This window comes from Leptonotus elevatus, chromosome 20 (genome assembly GCF_054856555.1).
Source record: "Leptonotus elevatus isolate MCC_2025b chromosome 20, RoL_Lele_1.0, whole genome shotgun sequence".
Classification (NCBI taxonomy): domain Eukaryota; kingdom Metazoa; phylum Chordata; class Actinopteri; order Syngnathiformes; family Syngnathidae; genus Leptonotus; species Leptonotus elevatus.
In genome coordinates, this window is record NC_141258.1 from 16,663,960 (window position 1) to 16,683,376 (window position 19,417).

At 40.6% G+C, this 19,417-nt stretch overlaps 1 protein-coding gene across 12 annotated transcripts in view; it reads left to right on the top strand.

Annotated features, from left to right (window-relative positions):
* The window catches only part of tmem94 (transmembrane protein 94), a 112,759-nt gene that overhangs the window by 4,318 nt on the left and 89,024 nt on the right, over positions 1-19,417 (top strand). For all 12 annotated transcript variants that reach the window (XM_086063943.1, XM_086063944.1, XM_086063945.1 and 9 more), the window contains exons 3-5: positions 1,324-1,443; positions 1,999-2,126; positions 15,870-16,006. In XM_086063943.1, coding sequence (XP_085920069.1) covers positions 1,324-1,443; positions 1,999-2,126; positions 15,870-16,006 — 385 coding nt within the window. The remainder of the gene's footprint in view (positions 1-1,323; positions 1,444-1,998; positions 2,127-15,869; positions 16,007-19,417) is intronic.

Here is a 19,417-nt window from a genome sequence, read left to right on the forward strand (position 1 = left end):
CTTTTGAACACAAACTGTTTACTTTCGTCTCGACCAAAACCGGACCGGGTCTCGGGTCAAAGGACGCTGTGAGCGGTAAGTCAATGCTGATTCCACACCACTTGATGAGGATGCCATACAGCTTTAAAGAATAACAAAAGTATTAAAATATTAGGTTTCAAGTGTTACTATTAACTATTAAGTACACTAGTGTTGAGTACTTTCAACACTACTCAGTGTTTACCAGTTTAGATATTTAACCCTATACAGTGTTTGAGTAACACTGGTTAAGTGTGAAAAAAGTAACCCTTTGAAAAGTGTCAGATTTACACTCATTGGTGTGGACACATATACTTTTAACAATTTTCTAGTGTTAGATTTAACACTCTCAGTGTTAATCTAACATTGGCGATTTTGTTGTGTAACAGGTGGCTTTCATTAAAGTGTTTTTTTCCTTCTAATTAGAGCAAACATTAGCTTTGTGGGACACAGCTCCAATTTTCGGGGCACATGAATTGAGCTTCAACGTAGGGGTGTGAATTGCCTTGTACCTGGCGACTCGATTCATATCACAATTCATTGGTCACGATTCGATTCGATACCGATTAATCCTGATACAAATCTATAAATTGATTATTGCGATTTTTTTAAACTCATATTTAGAAAATACTAATCAGTAAACTTGCACATGTACACTGTAAGATTTGTATGAAAATGTATTTATTTATCTGAAAATTCAGGTTGCAGTCTGTTTCATGTTTGAACAACGCTGAAATCAAATATTAAGGCTTAATGTTCCATTAATATAACATTCTTCCATGCTTAATGTCTAAATCCTAACCCTAAGTAAGACGTTTTGTTGAATATTCCCATAAAAAATTATTGATGTTTAAAAATCGATTCGGCCACATATTGAATTGATTCAAGAATTGCGCGCTGTAATATCGCGAAATATTGCCAAATCGATTTTTTCTAACACCCCTACTTCAATGCGATGCGGAACAGTTGGTCACCCAGTTGAACAATATCAATCACTCTGGCTGGGGGCAGCCGAAATTTTGAACGCAGGAAAAACTCTGCATCAGTCTCATTTGAATGAACTAAAATCCCTTTCCCACTATCGCTGCGTGCGAACGTCAACTAGTGGGCCACACACAACTTCTTACAACCAAGAACTCCTGGAACCTGGAATTCAAAGTTCTTCGGCTTTTTGGTCTGAAAGCCACAATGATAGTTAAGCTTTGGTGGGTTAGATAACATGAGATAGCAGGCTGGATGCAGGCCCTGGGCCTTGAATTAGACATGCATAGTTTCTTGGTTTTATAAAACTGTGTCATGTTATAGGAGGACGATCCTGTTGCTTTGGGCTTGTTGACTCACCAGGCTCTGGGCAAGCTCAGGGATCAGCTTAGCAGCCTACTGGACCAGCACCAGAAGACAACATGTAGACGTGCCTCTGCACAGGTACATGTGCATATTTATTTTAGTAATGTATGATGTGATGTGGTTCGAACGGTATTAGGGATTTAACGATAGCCGAACATCACTATGTGATAAATATCATGATATGAACCTCACGATATGATAATTATCACGATATTGTGAGAAAGTTGTCAATATGAAAAAGCTCACAATACTACATAAAAACTCTTTCTAAAGCAGATTTCATACACAAGGCAACTCAATGTGCTTTTTACACAAGGAAAGACGACACCTATAAGCATCAACAAACACAAGAGTTAAAAACATTCACAAGCAAAGCAGAGAAAACAAAAGCACAAAACTTACTAAAAGAACATACATTGACAATGTTAATACAACATTAAACAGCAAACTTTTGAAACATTTAGAGTAAAGAAGTTTTCTAAAATAAAAAATAAAAACATGATTTTAAAAGACCTTAATCGAAGGAAAAAAGCAACATTTTTATTTTACATTTACATTAACCCTACCGTAATGTAAACCTCTGACCACAATTTTGTTTTACCTGTAGGGCTTAAACATCCTATGTTTCCACAGGAACAGTGGGTACATAGCTTCCTTTACCATGGTAACCGCCATTCCTGTCTCCACTGGCCGGGAGCTGCTCTTACTGTGCTGGTGGCACTTGGACTCCTGTGTTGCTATGGCAGTCAGCCAAAGGGCAGGTAGTTCCCTTGTATTTTAACTAAAGTTGTTAAACGATTAAAATTTTTTAGTGAGATTAATCACATCTTAGAATTTTGATTAATCAAGATTAAGCAATTAAAAAAGGCTTTTTATCAACATTTTTTGCCCGCCAAATTTGAAGAGTACCTCAACATTTAATGTTATGAGGACCGTCTTCAGTATTTTTTGATCCACTACACACTCTCATCCTCCTCTTTATTTTAATCAGTTAATTACTTGTATAATTTAAAATGGAAAAAAAATGACCCTAATAGTTTGACATGAACAAATATTCAGAATGTCATACGCAAACATTTATTAAATGCTTTACTTTAATGCATGTAGTTATGTTTATTGCTCAAAGACAACCTGTGCTACCTTTAACGTAACCATCCACTGTCAAGCTAAAGGATCATCTGCGGTCTAAATTAATAATGTGATTAATCTGCCTTAATACACGATTAATGCGATGATTTTTTGTGATTGATCAATGAGTTAACGTTTTAACTTTGACAGCACAAAGTTTAACTGTTGTATGTCTGATCAGGCACCTATAAAACTCACACTATAACCCCTACCTACTATTTCCCCTATTAATTCTCCCTGTTATAAACGTGTTGAAATAATTAATACAATGATATATTTTTTACTTTAAATATATCTTTTTAATAACTTCCGATGTAACTATAAAGTTTGTAAAAACAAAGAAATGTTAGTTTTTTTTCATGCTTTTGTGCTCTTTTTGTCATAAAAACTTTTTTTAAAGGCATAAACAAAATGTGTAATATTTCCCCCCCAAATTACATTTTGGCCCTTTTGATCCCTCCATATGACACACCTCCCTCGCTCCGGTGTGTGCAAAGGCAGCGACTGCGTCCAGTACAGTGGTGAAATGCTAGTGAGTAAAGCGAGGCTGAACACTCCCCCCGGTGTGAACGTAGCATTAGAGCTTTTCAGTAATTTCCAATCCAACTGTAGATATAAAGTTTGCAAAAACAAGGCTTTTATGTTTTTATCATAAAATACACTGTTTCTTTTAGGCATAACCATAAAATTTGCAATATTTTAAAAAAACAAGGTTCAAAGTGGAATTCAGTGGAATTGAGATTATTATTTTAGGGCCTTTGGTAGGTCAATAATTCATAACATCACTGATTTTTATGCAATAGGAATTTATTGAAAACAAAAGTGTGAAATCACAAGGTAACAACACACTGAATGCAAAAGATTGACAACAGAACAAGAATTCCACTGAACTCTATTTTAAAACTTCAACTTACAATTTAATTAATTTTTTTTACAAAAGAGCATAAGCCAGAGACAATTTTGATATGAATTTTGCATGCGCGTCATACAAGTTTTGGAGCATTAGTGGTGAAGAGGAGTTTTAGGTAAGGTCGATAACCTTGAATCAAAACAAAAAAAGAAATGAGTAATGAGTAATTACAAGTCAGACTGTTCAGCATATAAAAAAATCAAATATCCATTCAGCAACAGTTTTGTGTTGAGCCCTTTGCTTTTCAACCTCTACAAATATGACTGCACCTCTACACACCTCAGCGGTATGACCATAAGGTTTGCCGATGACACTACAGTGGTGGGGCTCATTACAGTATAAGGATGAGTCCCCATAGAGACGTGGAACGGCTGTCTGTGTAGTGTGCGGAAAATAGACTCCTCAACACCACTAAAGCAAAGGAGAATGTCATAGACTTCAGGAGGATGGAACCAGACCTGCAGCCTTTAACCATCGGTGGGGAATGTGTGGAGATGGTTTCCAGTTGAGATAGACCGATATGTTTTTTTCAGGGCCGATACTGATGTAGTCAAAGAGGCCGATAACCGGTATTTGGAGCGTATTCATTATCAGTAAAGGTGGGAAAAAATATTGTTGTAATTTAAAAAAAAAAATACAAATGCTAATCTTAACTTTGTTGTAATGTCTTAAAGCATGTATATTGAATAATTGTTCAGACTTTTCAAAATGTTTTTTTTATTTTTATCTTAGGCAAGAGACATCCTTTTAAATTTCTAACAAAATGTTCAGGGAGCTCCCAAGGTTATCAGTACGTCTTAAAAGTTAAATGGAACAATGCCATAGCTCTCTATAGTTCTATTTCGTCCCTCAGGTGACGGTGCTGAAACAACTTTCATTTTTTACAGTAAATGTTTTTTTCCAAAATGTTAAAACACCTGAAATCTTAAACTTTCACATTTCTTTTTTCACACTTCTAGTTTAAAGTTGAACAAAAACAAATGGTACAGAAAGTTCCCAGGGTCAGCAGCATCTCTTATAAAGTTAACTGAAAATTTAAATTAATAGTTCCCTGAGATTAAAATGGTTTTAGATTTATCTTATTGTCCTTCAGAACAATTGTTATTGACAAAAACAAGGTTCAACTAATCACACCATCGTATCATCATTTTACCCCAACAGAACTAAAAAATGCAATGCCATGACTTTTGAAAAACAACCAGTCGGCCTCTAAATGGCACCAACTAGATTGAGGTGAAGTAAACCAATGTGTTATTTTGTGAACATTGGCGGCCCAATAGTAGCTAATAAAATTGGGTAGTCCCAACTCACCCACTGACCTACTTTGCTGCAACAAAGTTTTGCCCGCTCTTGCACGCTTACCGGCACAAATAAAGGTTGAAACCATATTATCAATTGAAGCAAAGAAAGATTTAGGGAGAAAGGGGAGACACTGGAATAAGTACAAGTAGGTAACAGATTCATTTTTATAGTCTGCACCCTACCCGCCAAAGATAGCGGCAAAGAATTCACCTTTGCCGGTCCGACTTAACTGCAGACGTCAAAGTAGTGAAATTCTGTTCACATAGTGTGCGAGTAGAGTGTGTTATCATTACACCCAAATACTTCATACCCTCAGACGAAATTCCAAAGGGTATCGAAGTCTGTGACAACCCCCTAGCTATTTGATTGACTGGGAGACATTCACTTTTTGAAATGTTCAATTTATATCCAGAAATATCGCCAAAAGAGGCCAGTAATGAAAGAATAGTTGGGATACTTGATAGGGGGTCACAAACATAGAGTAAGAGATCATTAGCGTACAGCGAGAGGCGATGTTCAACGCCTGCCCTGCTTATGCCTTTGAATCCACTCAGTGACTTTAAGGGAACCAAGTAGTTCAATGGCCAGTGCAAACAACAGCTGGGATTGAGGGCAGCCTTGCCGAGTGCCACGGAAAAGAGGAAACGGCCTTGATCGCTGTGTGTTTGTAAATACAGAGGCACAGGGCGAGGAATAAAGTAGTTTAACCCATGAGATGAAATCAGTACTAAAACCAAACCTCTGTAAAGAAATAAAATATATGCCAATTCTACCCTGTCAAAGGCCTTCTCTGCGTCAAGAGACACCACAACCTTGGGTTTAGAAGAAGACGATGGCGTGTGTCAAGAAGCCTTCTGGAGAAAGAATGTCTCCCCTTAATGAAGCCTGTTTGATCCTCTGAAACTAACTTGGGCATAATGTGAGCCAGCACCTTGGCGAGAATCTTGATGTCCACCGAGAGAAGGGAAATTGTGCGATACGATGCGCAATCTGCCGGATCTTTGTCCTTTTTGTAAATAAGCGATATAGAAGCTTGTCTAAATGTTGTTGGCAATGTGCCCTCAATGTATGATTGATTAAACATCTTTAGTAAAGTGGTGCAAGCAAATCCGAGAACCGTTTATAGAACTCCACAGAGTAACCATCCATTCCAGGTGAAGTGCCGCTGTGCATTGAACAAATGGCCTCCTGTATTTCACCTAATGTCAACGCCGCATCTAGTGTCTGATTGTCAGTTGGCGAAACATTCGGGGGTGTCAGATTGTCAAAAAAACTATATAATTTACTTTCACCTTTAGCTGACTCCGAAGTGTACAATTCAGAGTAAAATGACCTGAATGCATCATTTATCATCCCTGGATCAGAGGTCAGAGTGCCCGATTTGTCACGCACTTGGATAATTTGCTTGGCGGACGATCTGGCTCTCAGCTGATGTGCTAAAAGGCGGACTGCTTTGTCACCATGTTCATACAGGGACCCACGGGAGTGGAGGAGAAGACGTTCCGCTTCGGTAGTCAAAATAAGATCAAGTTCTAATCTTTCTTTGTATAAGCCAGCCGACTGTAAAGTGGACAGTACAGCATCCAGTTTGCCTATAGCATCTTCCAACTCTCTCTGACGTGCGCTGCGCAACTTGTTCATATGAGATGTGTACGAAATAATTCTACCTCTGACATAAGCCTTCAGGGTTTCCCAAAGTAACAAGGGTGAGGTTTCATAAGTTTTGTTGGTCTCACAGAAAAAACGTAATCAAGTCGGCAACATTTTCACAAAATTTTGCATCAGCCAGTAATAATGGATCTAAACGCTTGTACTCTTTTAGTTTGAGGTCAAAAAGTAGGTCTAAAATCACAGTTGAATTATCAAACACAGCGATGGGAGAATAATGGGTAGAAATAATTGAATAAATTAGTGATTCATCAACTAGAAAATAATCTATCCTAGAAAATGATTGGTGAACATGCGGGAAAAATGTATATTGTCTAGTGGAGGGGTGCGAAAACCTCCATGGTCCAAAAAAGCCAAGAGGGTTTGAGCCATTTTTGATCGTGAGGCAGGACGAGAATTAGATCTATCTAATAATGGATCTATAACACAGTTCATGTCACCCCCGAGTATCAGAAAATGAGAAACAGTTCCGGCATACCGACCCCAGTCCACAGAGTTAGAGCACACGGAGCACACCGATAATTAGCCGCAGAATTCTCATCCTCCTCGGGAGATGAAAACCGCTTCTTAACCCCGCCATCCAGAGTTATTTGCAGACGAGCTGGGAAAAGTAGAACCGGCCTCAGAGCAAGATTGTACAGTTTAGCCATGGCAGCCCGATACTCAGCCCGTTCCTCAGACACCTCCGGAGCATAATCCTCATAAATCTGGACAGGAGACCCGCGATATTAGAGCGTGCTTCCCGAATGATGAGTTCCTTCGTCTGGTAGCGGCGCAGGCGAATGATCACCGGCCGTGGGCGCGATCCAGGCTGCGGCTTTGCGACGAGTGCACGATCCAGTTCAGGGCGAGATTGCAGGTTAGCTTTGCCAAACAGCTCCGTTAGGAGGTCGGAGAAAACAACTGTCGGGTTGGTCCCTCCACGGACTCCGGGAGGCCAATGATTCGGATGTTAGTCCGACGACTCCAACCTTCCAAGTCCGTGGCTTTAGCCTTTAGCTATCAGCTAGCACCGCACACTTCTCCTCCAGTGCTTGAATTCGCTTGGTATTTTGGGCTGAAACATCTTCCAAGGACTCAATATGTTGTCCGTGCTCCGTCACCGTGGACTTGTATTTTGTCCAGTTTAGCTTCCACAGCAGTGAACGTATTTTCAAAGTCGGCCGCGATGCTAGCCCTGTGGTCTTCCAGGAGGCTAGATATGCTAGTTACACAAGCACTGCACGACGTCGAGACATCTACATTGACTTTCCGCTGTAATTTCGAATATTTTGACATCTTGCACAGATGCTTTAAGTGCACACTCGCCTACAAACCAGTTTCAGTTATAGGGGAACAAAAAAAAATTGGGTCTTATTTCCAAAAAACAAGTTTGAGTTACGGGAGAAATATTATTGCAGACATTGCTGGTGTCCATAGCAGACAGGAAAGCACTCCAAAGGGTTGTCACTTCAGCACAGAAGATCACTGGCTTGTTTCCTTCCTTCCCTGGAGGATTGCTATCACCAGCACTGTCTTACCAGCTCAGTGGCCTAGTGGTAGAGTGTCCGCCCTGAGACAGGGAGATCGTGGGTTCAGTCCCCGGCCGGGTCATACCAAAGACTATTGAAATGGGACCCGTTTCCCTCCCTGCTTGACACTTAGCATTAATGGTTTGAATTGGGGTGTTAGATCACCTAATGATTCTCGAGCGCGGCTCCTGCTGCAGCTCACCGCTCCCTCAGGTGATTGGTCAAATGCGGAGAAAGAATTTAGCCCCACTTAGGTGGGTGTGACAATCAGTGGGACTTTAACTTTAAGAGGGCTGTCAAAAAAAAAGAAGAAGGAGTAACCCTCACTGATTAAACACCATGTCAGAGGATCGGGGTCAAATAAAGTCTGCTCTCTTGGGGAAAATCAATGTAATCCAACTATTCCAGATTTGGATTTTTTATTTATTTCTGGAGTCTAATTCGATGTCAATTTTTCCATTCTAAATATCTCCAGAACTATTCCAATCAAATCATCTAGTGTTGGCTGCTTTGGGTTGAGCCATCTCCTCGTAATTGATTTCTTACACGCCACCAAGAGTAATTGCAGCAACTTTTATTTTCTCCTCCATTCCACAAAAGGAACATGACCCAGATATAAAACCTCAAAATTTAAAGGAATTTGCATGTCAAATACAGCATTTAATGAAGTCTGGATGGCCACCCAGAAATCTTTCAATTTTGGGCACTCCCAAAAAACATGGTCGTGGTTAGCAACAGTTGAGCCACAATTTCTCCAGCATGTCCTATTTATGCCCTTATATTTCTCCTGGTAGGGAGTTCTGAAATATCTTATAATGTGTTCCCTCCAATCCATAGAGCTGGATGTAGAACATTGAGATTTTACTCCAAGTCTCCTCGGATATCACCAGACTTGACTCCCTCTCCCATTTATTTTTAATGTACAAAGTGTTATTGGCCCCGCATAGACCAGTGTACAATTCAGAAATAGACTTTGTAGGAACATCAGTCGTCACATTTCTCAGAATACGGTAGAAGTCGGTCGGCCTCAGTGGCCAATAAATCAGCCATTTTACATTCATGAACAATATAGGACCTTAATTGTAAGTACCTGTGGAATTCGTTCTATGCTAAACCATATTTGTTCCTCAGGGTCTCAAAGCTGTGAACAGCTTTTTTATGAGTTAATGAAAAAAATGTTGAGCCCAAACCTGCTCCAAGATCTGATGTCTGAATCGAGTCTATTAGGGACAAATTCTGAATTGTAAACAAACCACCTAAGCACTTTTAACAACTTGTGAATCCCACACTTTTCAAATCTATTCTTGGACAAACATGCAGTCATGTTACGTAGCATTAGCATACTAGCATTGTAGCACCTTTAATGCATCTGTCAGGATAGGACTTAACAACTATAGCTACTGCGTACACAAGTGAGGTCAGCAGGTATCAAAACACAGATGCAGAATGCAATATTTATTTGGATAAGATAAACAATATGTGGACACTCAAGTGAAAAACTAGGCACAAAAAAATATTTTGTCTCATTTATAGGAATCCATAACACAATTCTGATAATCGTTGCCTTTTGATCCTCTGTTTGTAACGCTGGACTGCTTTTTCTTTAGGATGGCCCATTTCAAGACGAGCAACAAGTCAGGGTGGTTGTCGATCGCGCTTTGAAACACCTGAATAAGACCGCAAAACAATATGAGTCAGCGGATTTTATAATGCACAAACTCGACTTATTATTTCTTTAAATCCTCTCCAAATAACAAATATATAGTCACAAGTACTTACCGGCAATAAAGTGAGCCTCACAAACCCGTCCGCATCAGTCGGAATCCAGGCTTTGATCGTCAAGTTATACCCTCCCGGCTCACAGCCATTTCTTTCATTTTTCGCGGCCCCTTTCGGTGGGAATGCGATAAAAAAAACTTTTTTATCAGGCCCCGAGCGGGCCATACAATTGATGGCACAACAACAATGAACCATCTGCTTCTCTTCATCCTCCTCCAAATGTGCAAAACCATCAAACTCCATGTAAAACACGTTGTTTCTTGCCACAAAGTTTCCCGTGATGCAACGCGGAAACCTTAACAATACGTGGCCTAGTGTCTCTATAAATAAATCAAAAAGGAGGGGTGACATTGGACAGCCCTGCCTACATCCCTGTTCCAGGGGGAAACTTCCAGATAAATCCCCATTAATCTTAATCCGCGCTGTGGGCCTATCGTGCAATGCTTGAACTACTCTAATGAACTTGTCCCTAAAACCAAACTTCTTCAACACTTTATATAGAAAAGCCCATCTGAATGAATCAAAGGCCTTCTCGACATCCAGACTCCCAATTATTGATTCTAATTTATTCTTGTGGATATGATCCATGATATGCAGTACCCTTCTGATATTATCAGTTGTTTGCCTCTGGCGAATAAACCCAGTCTGGTCTAAATTGATGAGGACTGGTAGCAGCTTCTCTAGTCTATGGGAAAGAATAGAAGTGAATATCTTTTAATCCAAATTAAGTACACTGATTGGTCAATATCTTACACACTACAGTTTGTCTTTCTCTTTTTTTGGGATAACTGAAATTGTTGCCTCTCTCCAGGAAGGTGGAATTACACCTTCCTGTAATACAAGATTAAACGTTCTCACTAATAGTGGAGGTAGTTCCTGCCTTAGGCATAGTTACCAATGGGAATTATATCCATCAGGGCCAACCGCCTTTCCTGATTTCAACCTAGAGATGGCAGCATCACTTTCTTCTGCTGAAATTTGCTTTATCAAGTGTATACGAATATTGCCCCTCACCCTCAATTTTTGTATATTTTATTTGCCTTTTTAAACATTTCCTGCTGGGAGAATGTGTGTCCTTAACCCTGTGTTTTCTCAAACCAACCAGAGACAGTTCAAAAAGGAGAATCTCTTTGAATTTCCCTCCAGCAGGGACTGGATTTCGCTTTTACAACCCACAGGAAACACATGCCTCAGCGCCTACCGAGATCTAAAAGCCTGTTTAGCAAACAAACTAGCGATAAGACTGCTTATCAGTCCCCAGACCACTTTTATGGTCTGGTCTATCTACTGGAATCAGCCATATGTTTTTGGAAACAACGCCCCTGAGAAGTTATATGGTACAACAGTGCCCTCCAGCGGTCACTATCGGTTTATAGCCTCAAGAATCCTGCCTCTCCTAACTAATCTGAAGTCTACATAATTCGGAATATAAACGGACTCTATGTACTTGACTGACATTAAGTGACTTCTGTTGTTTATCTTTGTACACAACCTGTATGTCTACCTCAAATTAATGATGTGTGTAACTTCTGCAGCCATCTAAGTTTAGCTAATTAGTAAGCTTAACGGATTCAATAACTCTATGATTGCGGTAATGTTTGAAATGTGTTCAAAATGATAAATGAAGCATCTGGCTTGTCAATTCTGATTAATTTAAAAAAAAATGCTATCCCAAAAGCTTGGTCTCAGTTGACCAAGTCTGCTTCAAGTGCACGGAAGAGGCGGGACCGCTTGATCCACCCGGGACACAGTTTAAAAGCCAACGCCCGAAGGAACGTCCCCCTCTTCTTCGCCCCTTTTCTTCGCTCTTCTCCCTCTTCCAGCCCCATGAGCTCCTTGTGACCATCACGAGAGACGTGGTTGCCGAACACGCTGAGAGCTACCATGTGGCTTCCTTCTGTGAGCCCCGGACTTGAGCCACGCCGCGTGCCCTAAAGCACGCATCACGCAAGGACTCGCAACCACACTGCGCGTCCCAAAACGCGCGTGCCTGTTCCTGCCAAGAGCCCCGCCGAACCGGTTCCACGACTGCTGTTAGGCACCGAGCTGCTGCGCGCCAGCGACCCATTTCTGCTCCAGCCGTGCACCCGAGACGCCCTGCAGCACCCAAACCAACTGACTGCGGCCTCTCAACCGCGCAAGCACATCACAACCAACCGGGACTTGTGCCAGCCAAGGACCTGCCGCGGCCTCCACGCCGCGCGCGCACCTTGCCACCAACCGGAGACTGCAGCGGCCTCTCAGTCGTGCACCCATCACCATCAGCCAGAGACTCCAGTGCAGCATTCCAGCTGCGCGTGCGCCGACCGCCCAGATCGCCTCCAACGGAGTTTTCTTCAACTGAGGATCGATGCTCGCCAAGTCCCTCTCGCTCCCGTGCACCTGAACCAGTCCGTAAGTGCGCCTTCATTGCAATCTGACCATATAGCTCTGGCGCAATGCTTTAATTCAAATAAAAAAGGATTGACAGGTCAAAACGCTTCCATCTCCATCTACCCTTTTCATTCCCTTTTTATCTTAGTTCGTTAGGTTGCATGTTTTCTTTTTATCTTTGATTTTAAAAAATGTATTTTGTTTTATTAATAGGTTAGGCTGTGACTGATATAGGTGTGTATTTACTAAATACATTTGTTGTCTAGAAATTTCCATCTCTGCCAAATCATTTGTGTTTACTGAGTGGATTAGTAATTATTTTATTAAAGCAAAGAACTCCACGATTAACTAAAGTAGCAACTTCAGATTATGAATACTTGATAATAGGATTTTTATCGTTTATTTTGCTCCTATAAACAAGCAAAGTCAACGTTGTGCCCCTAGAGGTTGCTGAGGAAAATACAACTCCCCTCAGTACCGTCTAAATTTCTCGTTCGCCATTACGGCAAACCAAATAATCGCTACACAAGTTCTCATTATGGAAGTCTGGAAGCACTGGTAAATCCAGGAAGCCAAGGAAGGCCTCGATGCGATATTTGTCCGAGGCCTTAATTTGAGGGGGTTTTGATCCCTGTAGAAAGTTTCAAAACTTTCGTGAATCCTCCCCAATTCAGTCTCTAATACCTTAGTTTTAGGATTCTTAATTCTATATATAGTACTTTCCTCCTGTTGTTTTCTCAATTTATATGCCAGATATTTTACTGATTTCCCACTCATCTCATAGTCTTTCTGTTTTAGAATTATTATTATTATTTTTTTTGCCTCCTGTGTATAAATATCATTTATTCCCCCTTGTAACTTTATTATTTTCCTCTTTGTAATAGGATTTGGGTGGGGTGGTTTGGTTTGATGAATTTGAGGAATCTAGTGCGGGATTAAGACGAAAGTTAAAATCTCCCCCACATATAACAACACCCCGGGAATCAACCATCAGATTCAAAACACTCCTATAGAATAACCAGTCACTTCCAGGTGGGGCATATACATTTATAATTGTAATATCAGATTATTCTATCTTCCCAATTATTTTAACATATCTATCTTCATTATCACAAGTTTCAGAAATATGTTCATAGTTGAGTGTTCCCGTAATGACGATTGCCACTCCTCTCTTATGTTTTGCTTTATCAGATGAGGAAAACATAAATTTAAAAAATATATATTTTGAATCTCAGGTGTTCACTCTGGTTCAAGTGTGTCTCTTGAAGTAAAGCAATCTGGGCGTTTTCTTTCTTTAGTTTAGATAATATCTTGTTCATTTTGATCACATTCAAAACTCCTTTTACATTAAAAGAGAGAATTTTTACTGAATCACTTTGCATTGAAAAATAAAATTTAACCATATCTCGCATCCCCAATAGCAGCAAACAGGCTCTGTGCACTCTCTGTATTTGCAATTCCGTGGAGTCGGGAATTTCCAATTTGTTGCAGAGAAGTTTTTTAACTAAGTGGCTCATCGATTGTGAGCCCGACTCCGCACCTTCTGGTATCCCGTAGAGTCTAAGTGTCTCTCGCCTCAAGTAGGCTTCCAGGGAGATCATTTTAGACTGAAGTTTTTCCTGAATTGTCATCATCTCGACCAGCATTTCGTTCAACTTCGCAACTTCTCTTGTGTACCGCAACCATTGTTTCCACATCGCCAAGCCTCGCATTGGCCTTATCTAGCTCTCCCTAATACCTTGCAGTTGTGCTTTTGTGTCTTTCCAAAAATATTTCACTTCTCTCCCGACTCCTCTCAACTCTGTCAAGATCACCATCAGGTTCACCGGCCCTTCCTCGGATTAATTTCCGACACCGTCACGCAACGAGGCAGGCGAGACTCCTCCGCTTGCCCTGGGAGAGCTATCGTTAGCATTTTTGGTTAGCTGCATGTCGTCGTCTCCAAAAACTTCAGAAGTCGTTTTTTTTTGCCTTTCTTGTTCTTCTTGGACGTTATTAGTGACCCCTAAAACGTATCTTTGTCCACTTCGCTGGTAATTAACTTTGTTCAGGAACCGTATTTACAACCTTTTGTCGAGAGCTCTGCTACTACGTAGCCATCTCCCACAAGCCGGAACCGGAAGTCCTGTAAAAAAAAACATATTTTTTTCCAGATTATTTTTCAATTGTCTGATTTCGTGGTTTTATATTTTTTAATTGCTGGAACCTTGCGGACGACTGCATACCTCCTAGAAAAAAAAGAAAATGTATAAGAATACCATTTATGATGCCTAGGTGCCTCAAGGGTTAAGCAACATATGTTCTTGTTCTCTCTCTCTCTCTCTCTCTCTCTCTCTCTCTCTCTCTCTCTCTCTCTCTCTCTCTCTCTCTCTCTCTCTCTCTCTCTCTCTCTCTCTCTTTTGTTTGTTACATAATTACAATTCATTTCAAATATGCACTGCGTGCATTGATGGTGGGGCGGGCAGGGGAGACGCGCTTAGGACACACCAATCACGCTCGTCTTTGCATCTGCAAAGTTGTGAAGTGTAACAGTGATACGTGACTTTAATTTAATCCCACTTGAAACATAAAGCATAAAGTGGCCATTTTAGTGATAGTAATAATTGTGACACGTAGACTTCGCATTCCTGACATGCGTCAATGGCGTGACATCATCTTTAGGAGACAGCTACATCAAATGATGACAGTATCTCAGTATGTACCCCAAAACATTTAAAACCTCCTTTCTCCTCACTCCTTGGTCAGTCTTCTCACTCCTTGATGGAATTTGTGGTGGAGGTGCTAGCATGTAAACAAAGGAGCAAGGACCAAGGAATGTGCAATGGGCGAGATTTTAAGTCTTTGTCATGACGAGATTTAAAGTATTCACCGAGATAACAGTTGACGGGAGAATTCTGAAGTAGGAGGTTGTAACTCCAGGAGACACACATGAAGCGCACTCTTGTTTCGGTTAGTTGGCTATAACCATCTCCATGAAAAAGTAAAAATACATCTTAAATAAATCCACTGTGCTGAAAATTATGAATCTGTGTGTCCACAACAGCACTATTCCCATTTTCAAGAGTTCTATGAGCAAAAATAAAATGTCTGTTTACTGATCCATTAAAAAAAAAAAAAAGAGGCCACAATAGTATTAAGTATTAATTAGTAATAATAAGTCTGTTTCCTGAGCTGCCATGAGCTTCAATGAAATGTTCGTCAACCTTCACTTAGAAAAGTAAAAATAAATATAAAAAATAAATCTGGAACAGTATTTTTCCCCCTTTTTTCATCTTCAGAATTTCCATTAAAAAAAATAATTTAAAAAGGGAAATAAAAAAAAAGATTCCACAAGTGCCACAAGTAGTAATGAAACGTCTGTTAACCACTTCTAAGAAAAAGCTGAATTAAACATTATTTATTTTTTTGCCCATTTGCAGGAGTTAAGAAAAAGTAACAATAAAAATAAATAAGTAAATAAAAAACACATAGCGATATCCGCAGCAAAAAAAAAGAAAGTCCACCAATCAGGAGCGGGTGTTCGCACAGTGTTATCCGCGGCTAAAGAAAGCAATACTTCAGCCGCACTGCCACAGGGGTCAGAGCGCATGGAAAAAGTATCGGCTTATAGTCAGGAAAATACAGTAGGTAATATAATTACCAATTACTTCACCTACGGTTATATAAAAAATGCGTTAAGTATGTTGATGTGATGGAACGTATTTTTTTGCATACCATTTAAATTATTATTTAAGTTTATTTTTATTTTTATGTGTGAACATTGAAAAATTGAAAACTTCTACACACTGTCGCTTTATGTAAGATGATTAATTATTTCACTTTTGCCTTACTAGTTCTGGCAGTGAGCTGTTGAATGCTACCGCCCTCCTCATCCTTTTGCTGTTGAATCTGATGCTGGTCAGAAGACAGGAGAGGCTCAAAAGGAGTGAGATGGTTCGGCGTGTCAAAATCATCATCACACATCTCAGTGGTAAGTCGGGCCCTTCACTCCCCTCATTAAGGTTGTGTTTAAGCTGGAGCCTATATCAGCTGACTTAAATTGAAAGGTGGGGTTAAGCCTGGAATTAGATCACAGTAAATCCCACACTCAAAAGTAAGAAATCAGATTTTTGAAAAAATATATAGGAGATTTAATTTTAAGGACGTATTGCCCAATCATGTAAAGTTTATATAGTGCATATCTTCTGAAATTCACCTGACAGCTATATATCCCCCCCAAAATTTTATTGGTAGTGTCTGTAGGTAGCTATACATGTTTAACTGGGCCATTTTTTTATTTTATTTTTTTACCAGAGTCGTGGAACACAACTGGGTAGCTAACTGGTTTAAGCCAAGTGGTTAAAAGATAATACAACTTCATTCTGACTCAATCAAGACCTTGCAACTGAAAGTGATATACGATGGTACCTCGCTACTTAGCGGTTCACTTTTCGCGGATTCACTCTATTTATTGCGCTATTCTTATTTGGGTCCATAACGCATGCATTGCGGGGTTTACCTCGGGTTGTACCTCGATATGTTGCGGGGTTTTCAGAGGTTAGTCCAACCACCCACCCACCTGGATTTAGTATATTACAATATACTGTACATATTATTATTTTATATTATAAAAAAACATCATTTTTGGCCATTAGAAAGACTGCAGCAGTGACATTTACTAAAACGGCAAAACGTGTCATTCATCTGCGGAATAAACTAACCCTAAAAATGGAGAATTCCTTGTCCGTGTTGATCGCCGACTGTCGGAAAAAAACTATGACTGTCACACTCGATAACATAACTATCAGGACAAAGGCAAAGAAGTTATATGACACCCTGGCTGAAGCAGGTTCAGCCGAAGAGGAGGTCAAAGAAAAGTTCCCCAAAAAGTTGGGGCACTATACAAATTGTGAATAAATACTAAATACAATTATGTGGAAGTGCCAAATTTGAATATTTTATTTAGAACAGAACATAGAGATCGGAGAGCGGGAGATCGACAGGCAGATCGGTGCAGCATCTGCAAGGATGCGGACCCTCTATTGGTACGTTGTGGTAAAGAATGAGCTGGGCTGAAAGGGAAATCTCTCGATTTACCGGTCGATCTACGTTTTACTTTTTTTTAGATTTGTTGGCACCATGAAATTTATAATCAACATATATTTCCCTTAAAATGATTTTCAGTTACAAACATTTTCTCAGTTTAAACTTTTGATACCCTGCGGAGGAAACTCATTTTGGTCGCTTGTATACAGGATCTTGTTCTTTCGGTCACGACCCACAGCTCATGACCATAGGTGAGGGTAGGAACGTAGATCGATCGGTAAATCGAGAGCTTTGCTTTTTGGCCCAGCTCCTTCTTTACCACAACGGACCGATACAGAGTCCACATCATTGCAGATGCTGAACCGATCCACCTGTCAATCTCCCGCTCTACGATCTCTGTGTTCTATTCTCAACAAAATATTGAAATTTGGCACTTCCACATAATTGCATTCAGTTTTTATTCACAATTTGTATAGTGTCCCAACTTTTTGGGAATTGGGTTCGTATTTAAGAAAGAGGGCAAAGCCCCCCCGGATTTAAGGCTCACAAGGACCACATCACCTTAGTAATGTGCGGAAATGCAGCCGGCTTCTTGCTTGGTGTGCAAAACAAAACAAAACACGCACATTGAAAAATTAAAAACGTATTGCCTGTGTATTGGATGCATAACCCGAAGACGTGGATCACAAAAGCCCTCAGCTCCGACTGGTTCTATCAGTGTTTTGTACCCCAAGTGAAGCTTTATCTAGCGAAGACAGAAATGCTGTGACTAATGGGAAAACGCGGTTGGCCACGCCACAAACTTGCTTTACGAGGATGTCAAAATTGCGTTCCTTCCAGCAAACACCACATCGCTCATCAAGCTAATGGATCAGGGTATGATCTGCACCTTTAAAGCCTTGGACACCCAAAATGTCCTCACACATCTCGTTAATGGATAACGAGGAGGACTTTTCTCTGAAAGAGTACTGGCACAAATATACAATTGCATCCTGCCTTCAAAACATTCAACAAACACTGAAAGACATTAAAAGGGAGACCATCAAGACAAGCTGGAGTAAATTGTGGCCCAATGCAGTCCAGGATTGTAGCGGCTTGACGGCCAGTAAAGTCCATCTTACTGAGGTGAATAAGGCAGTGAAAGTGGCGCACCGTCTCGGTGGTGAATGCTTCTCCAACATGAAAGCAGAGGATATTAATGGCCTGATTAGGGGCTTTCACGCTGCAGGAACCAATGATGGAACTTCCCTATGTACCCTGGGAGTTTGTCCAAAGTTTGGTTCACACACAAAACTGGTTCTGGGTCTGGGGATGCCGGAACGGTACTACCTAAGCTCCTAAGCCTGAGGAGGGTATTTTGACTTGACTTGGTGTGTACCCTGAAATGCACAGGGAGGCGTGCTGTGCAGATAAACGATGATTGGTTGTTTGAATTTCGGGGGGTGTTGCACAGCCGCCATTAGCCTAACTGCGAGCGAGCAGTTATTACTGCCAAGCTTGGTGAGGTAAACAAGTAAAATGCTCACACGACCCCCAAAAAGTCTGTAGAAGCTGCAAATTTACACCAAAGCCTATAAAACTCTCATGGATCACTACAGCAGCCACCGGAGTGGAAATGACTGTCGAGTGAATAGGACGGCCAATTCGACACCACGGCTCATGGATACCGGAGTCAGTGCGCCATGGATAGACGAAGGTAAATACGACAATAATCTTACAGAAATACTTGTAATATTGTCATTTATTTCGCTACCCCGTGTGGCGCTTGCCAGCAGCTTAATTGTGTGACTGTCGTTAAGTCAGTGGTTATTTTGCTGCAACCTGCAAATCTCTTGTGTTATTTTGCCGTGAACAGTCGGAACAACAAATTCTTGGCCTGCCCTGCCGTGAATACTATGATTGCATACAGACATTTACAAGCGTATATGAATGACAGAAATGTGCTCGTCCAGTTCGCTGTGCCGCCGTGACGGCCGTTTTGTCCAATCAAACACACCTTACCGGGAGTTAGCTTAGCACTGCATTAGCTTAGTGCTGCGTTAGATTAGAGTTATCACCGCAAAGTCACGTTAACGTAACGAAATAGAAGCTTATTCCACTCACCGTAACGCTCAATGGTGAATTGCCGGTCACAAACATGATTTGCGTCGCAAAAAGATCATCTTATTCCACTCGGCGTGACAAAATGACACTCGGTGGTGAGTTGCTGGTCATGGCAAAAAACAAACAAGCAAACAACCAACCACCATTGCCTGTGTTTTTATGACCATACCTCATTGAAATTGTTTACCTGCTTAATGTCTAACCTAAATATTTGTAAAATGATAGAGGATTAATATAAGAAAGTACCATTCAA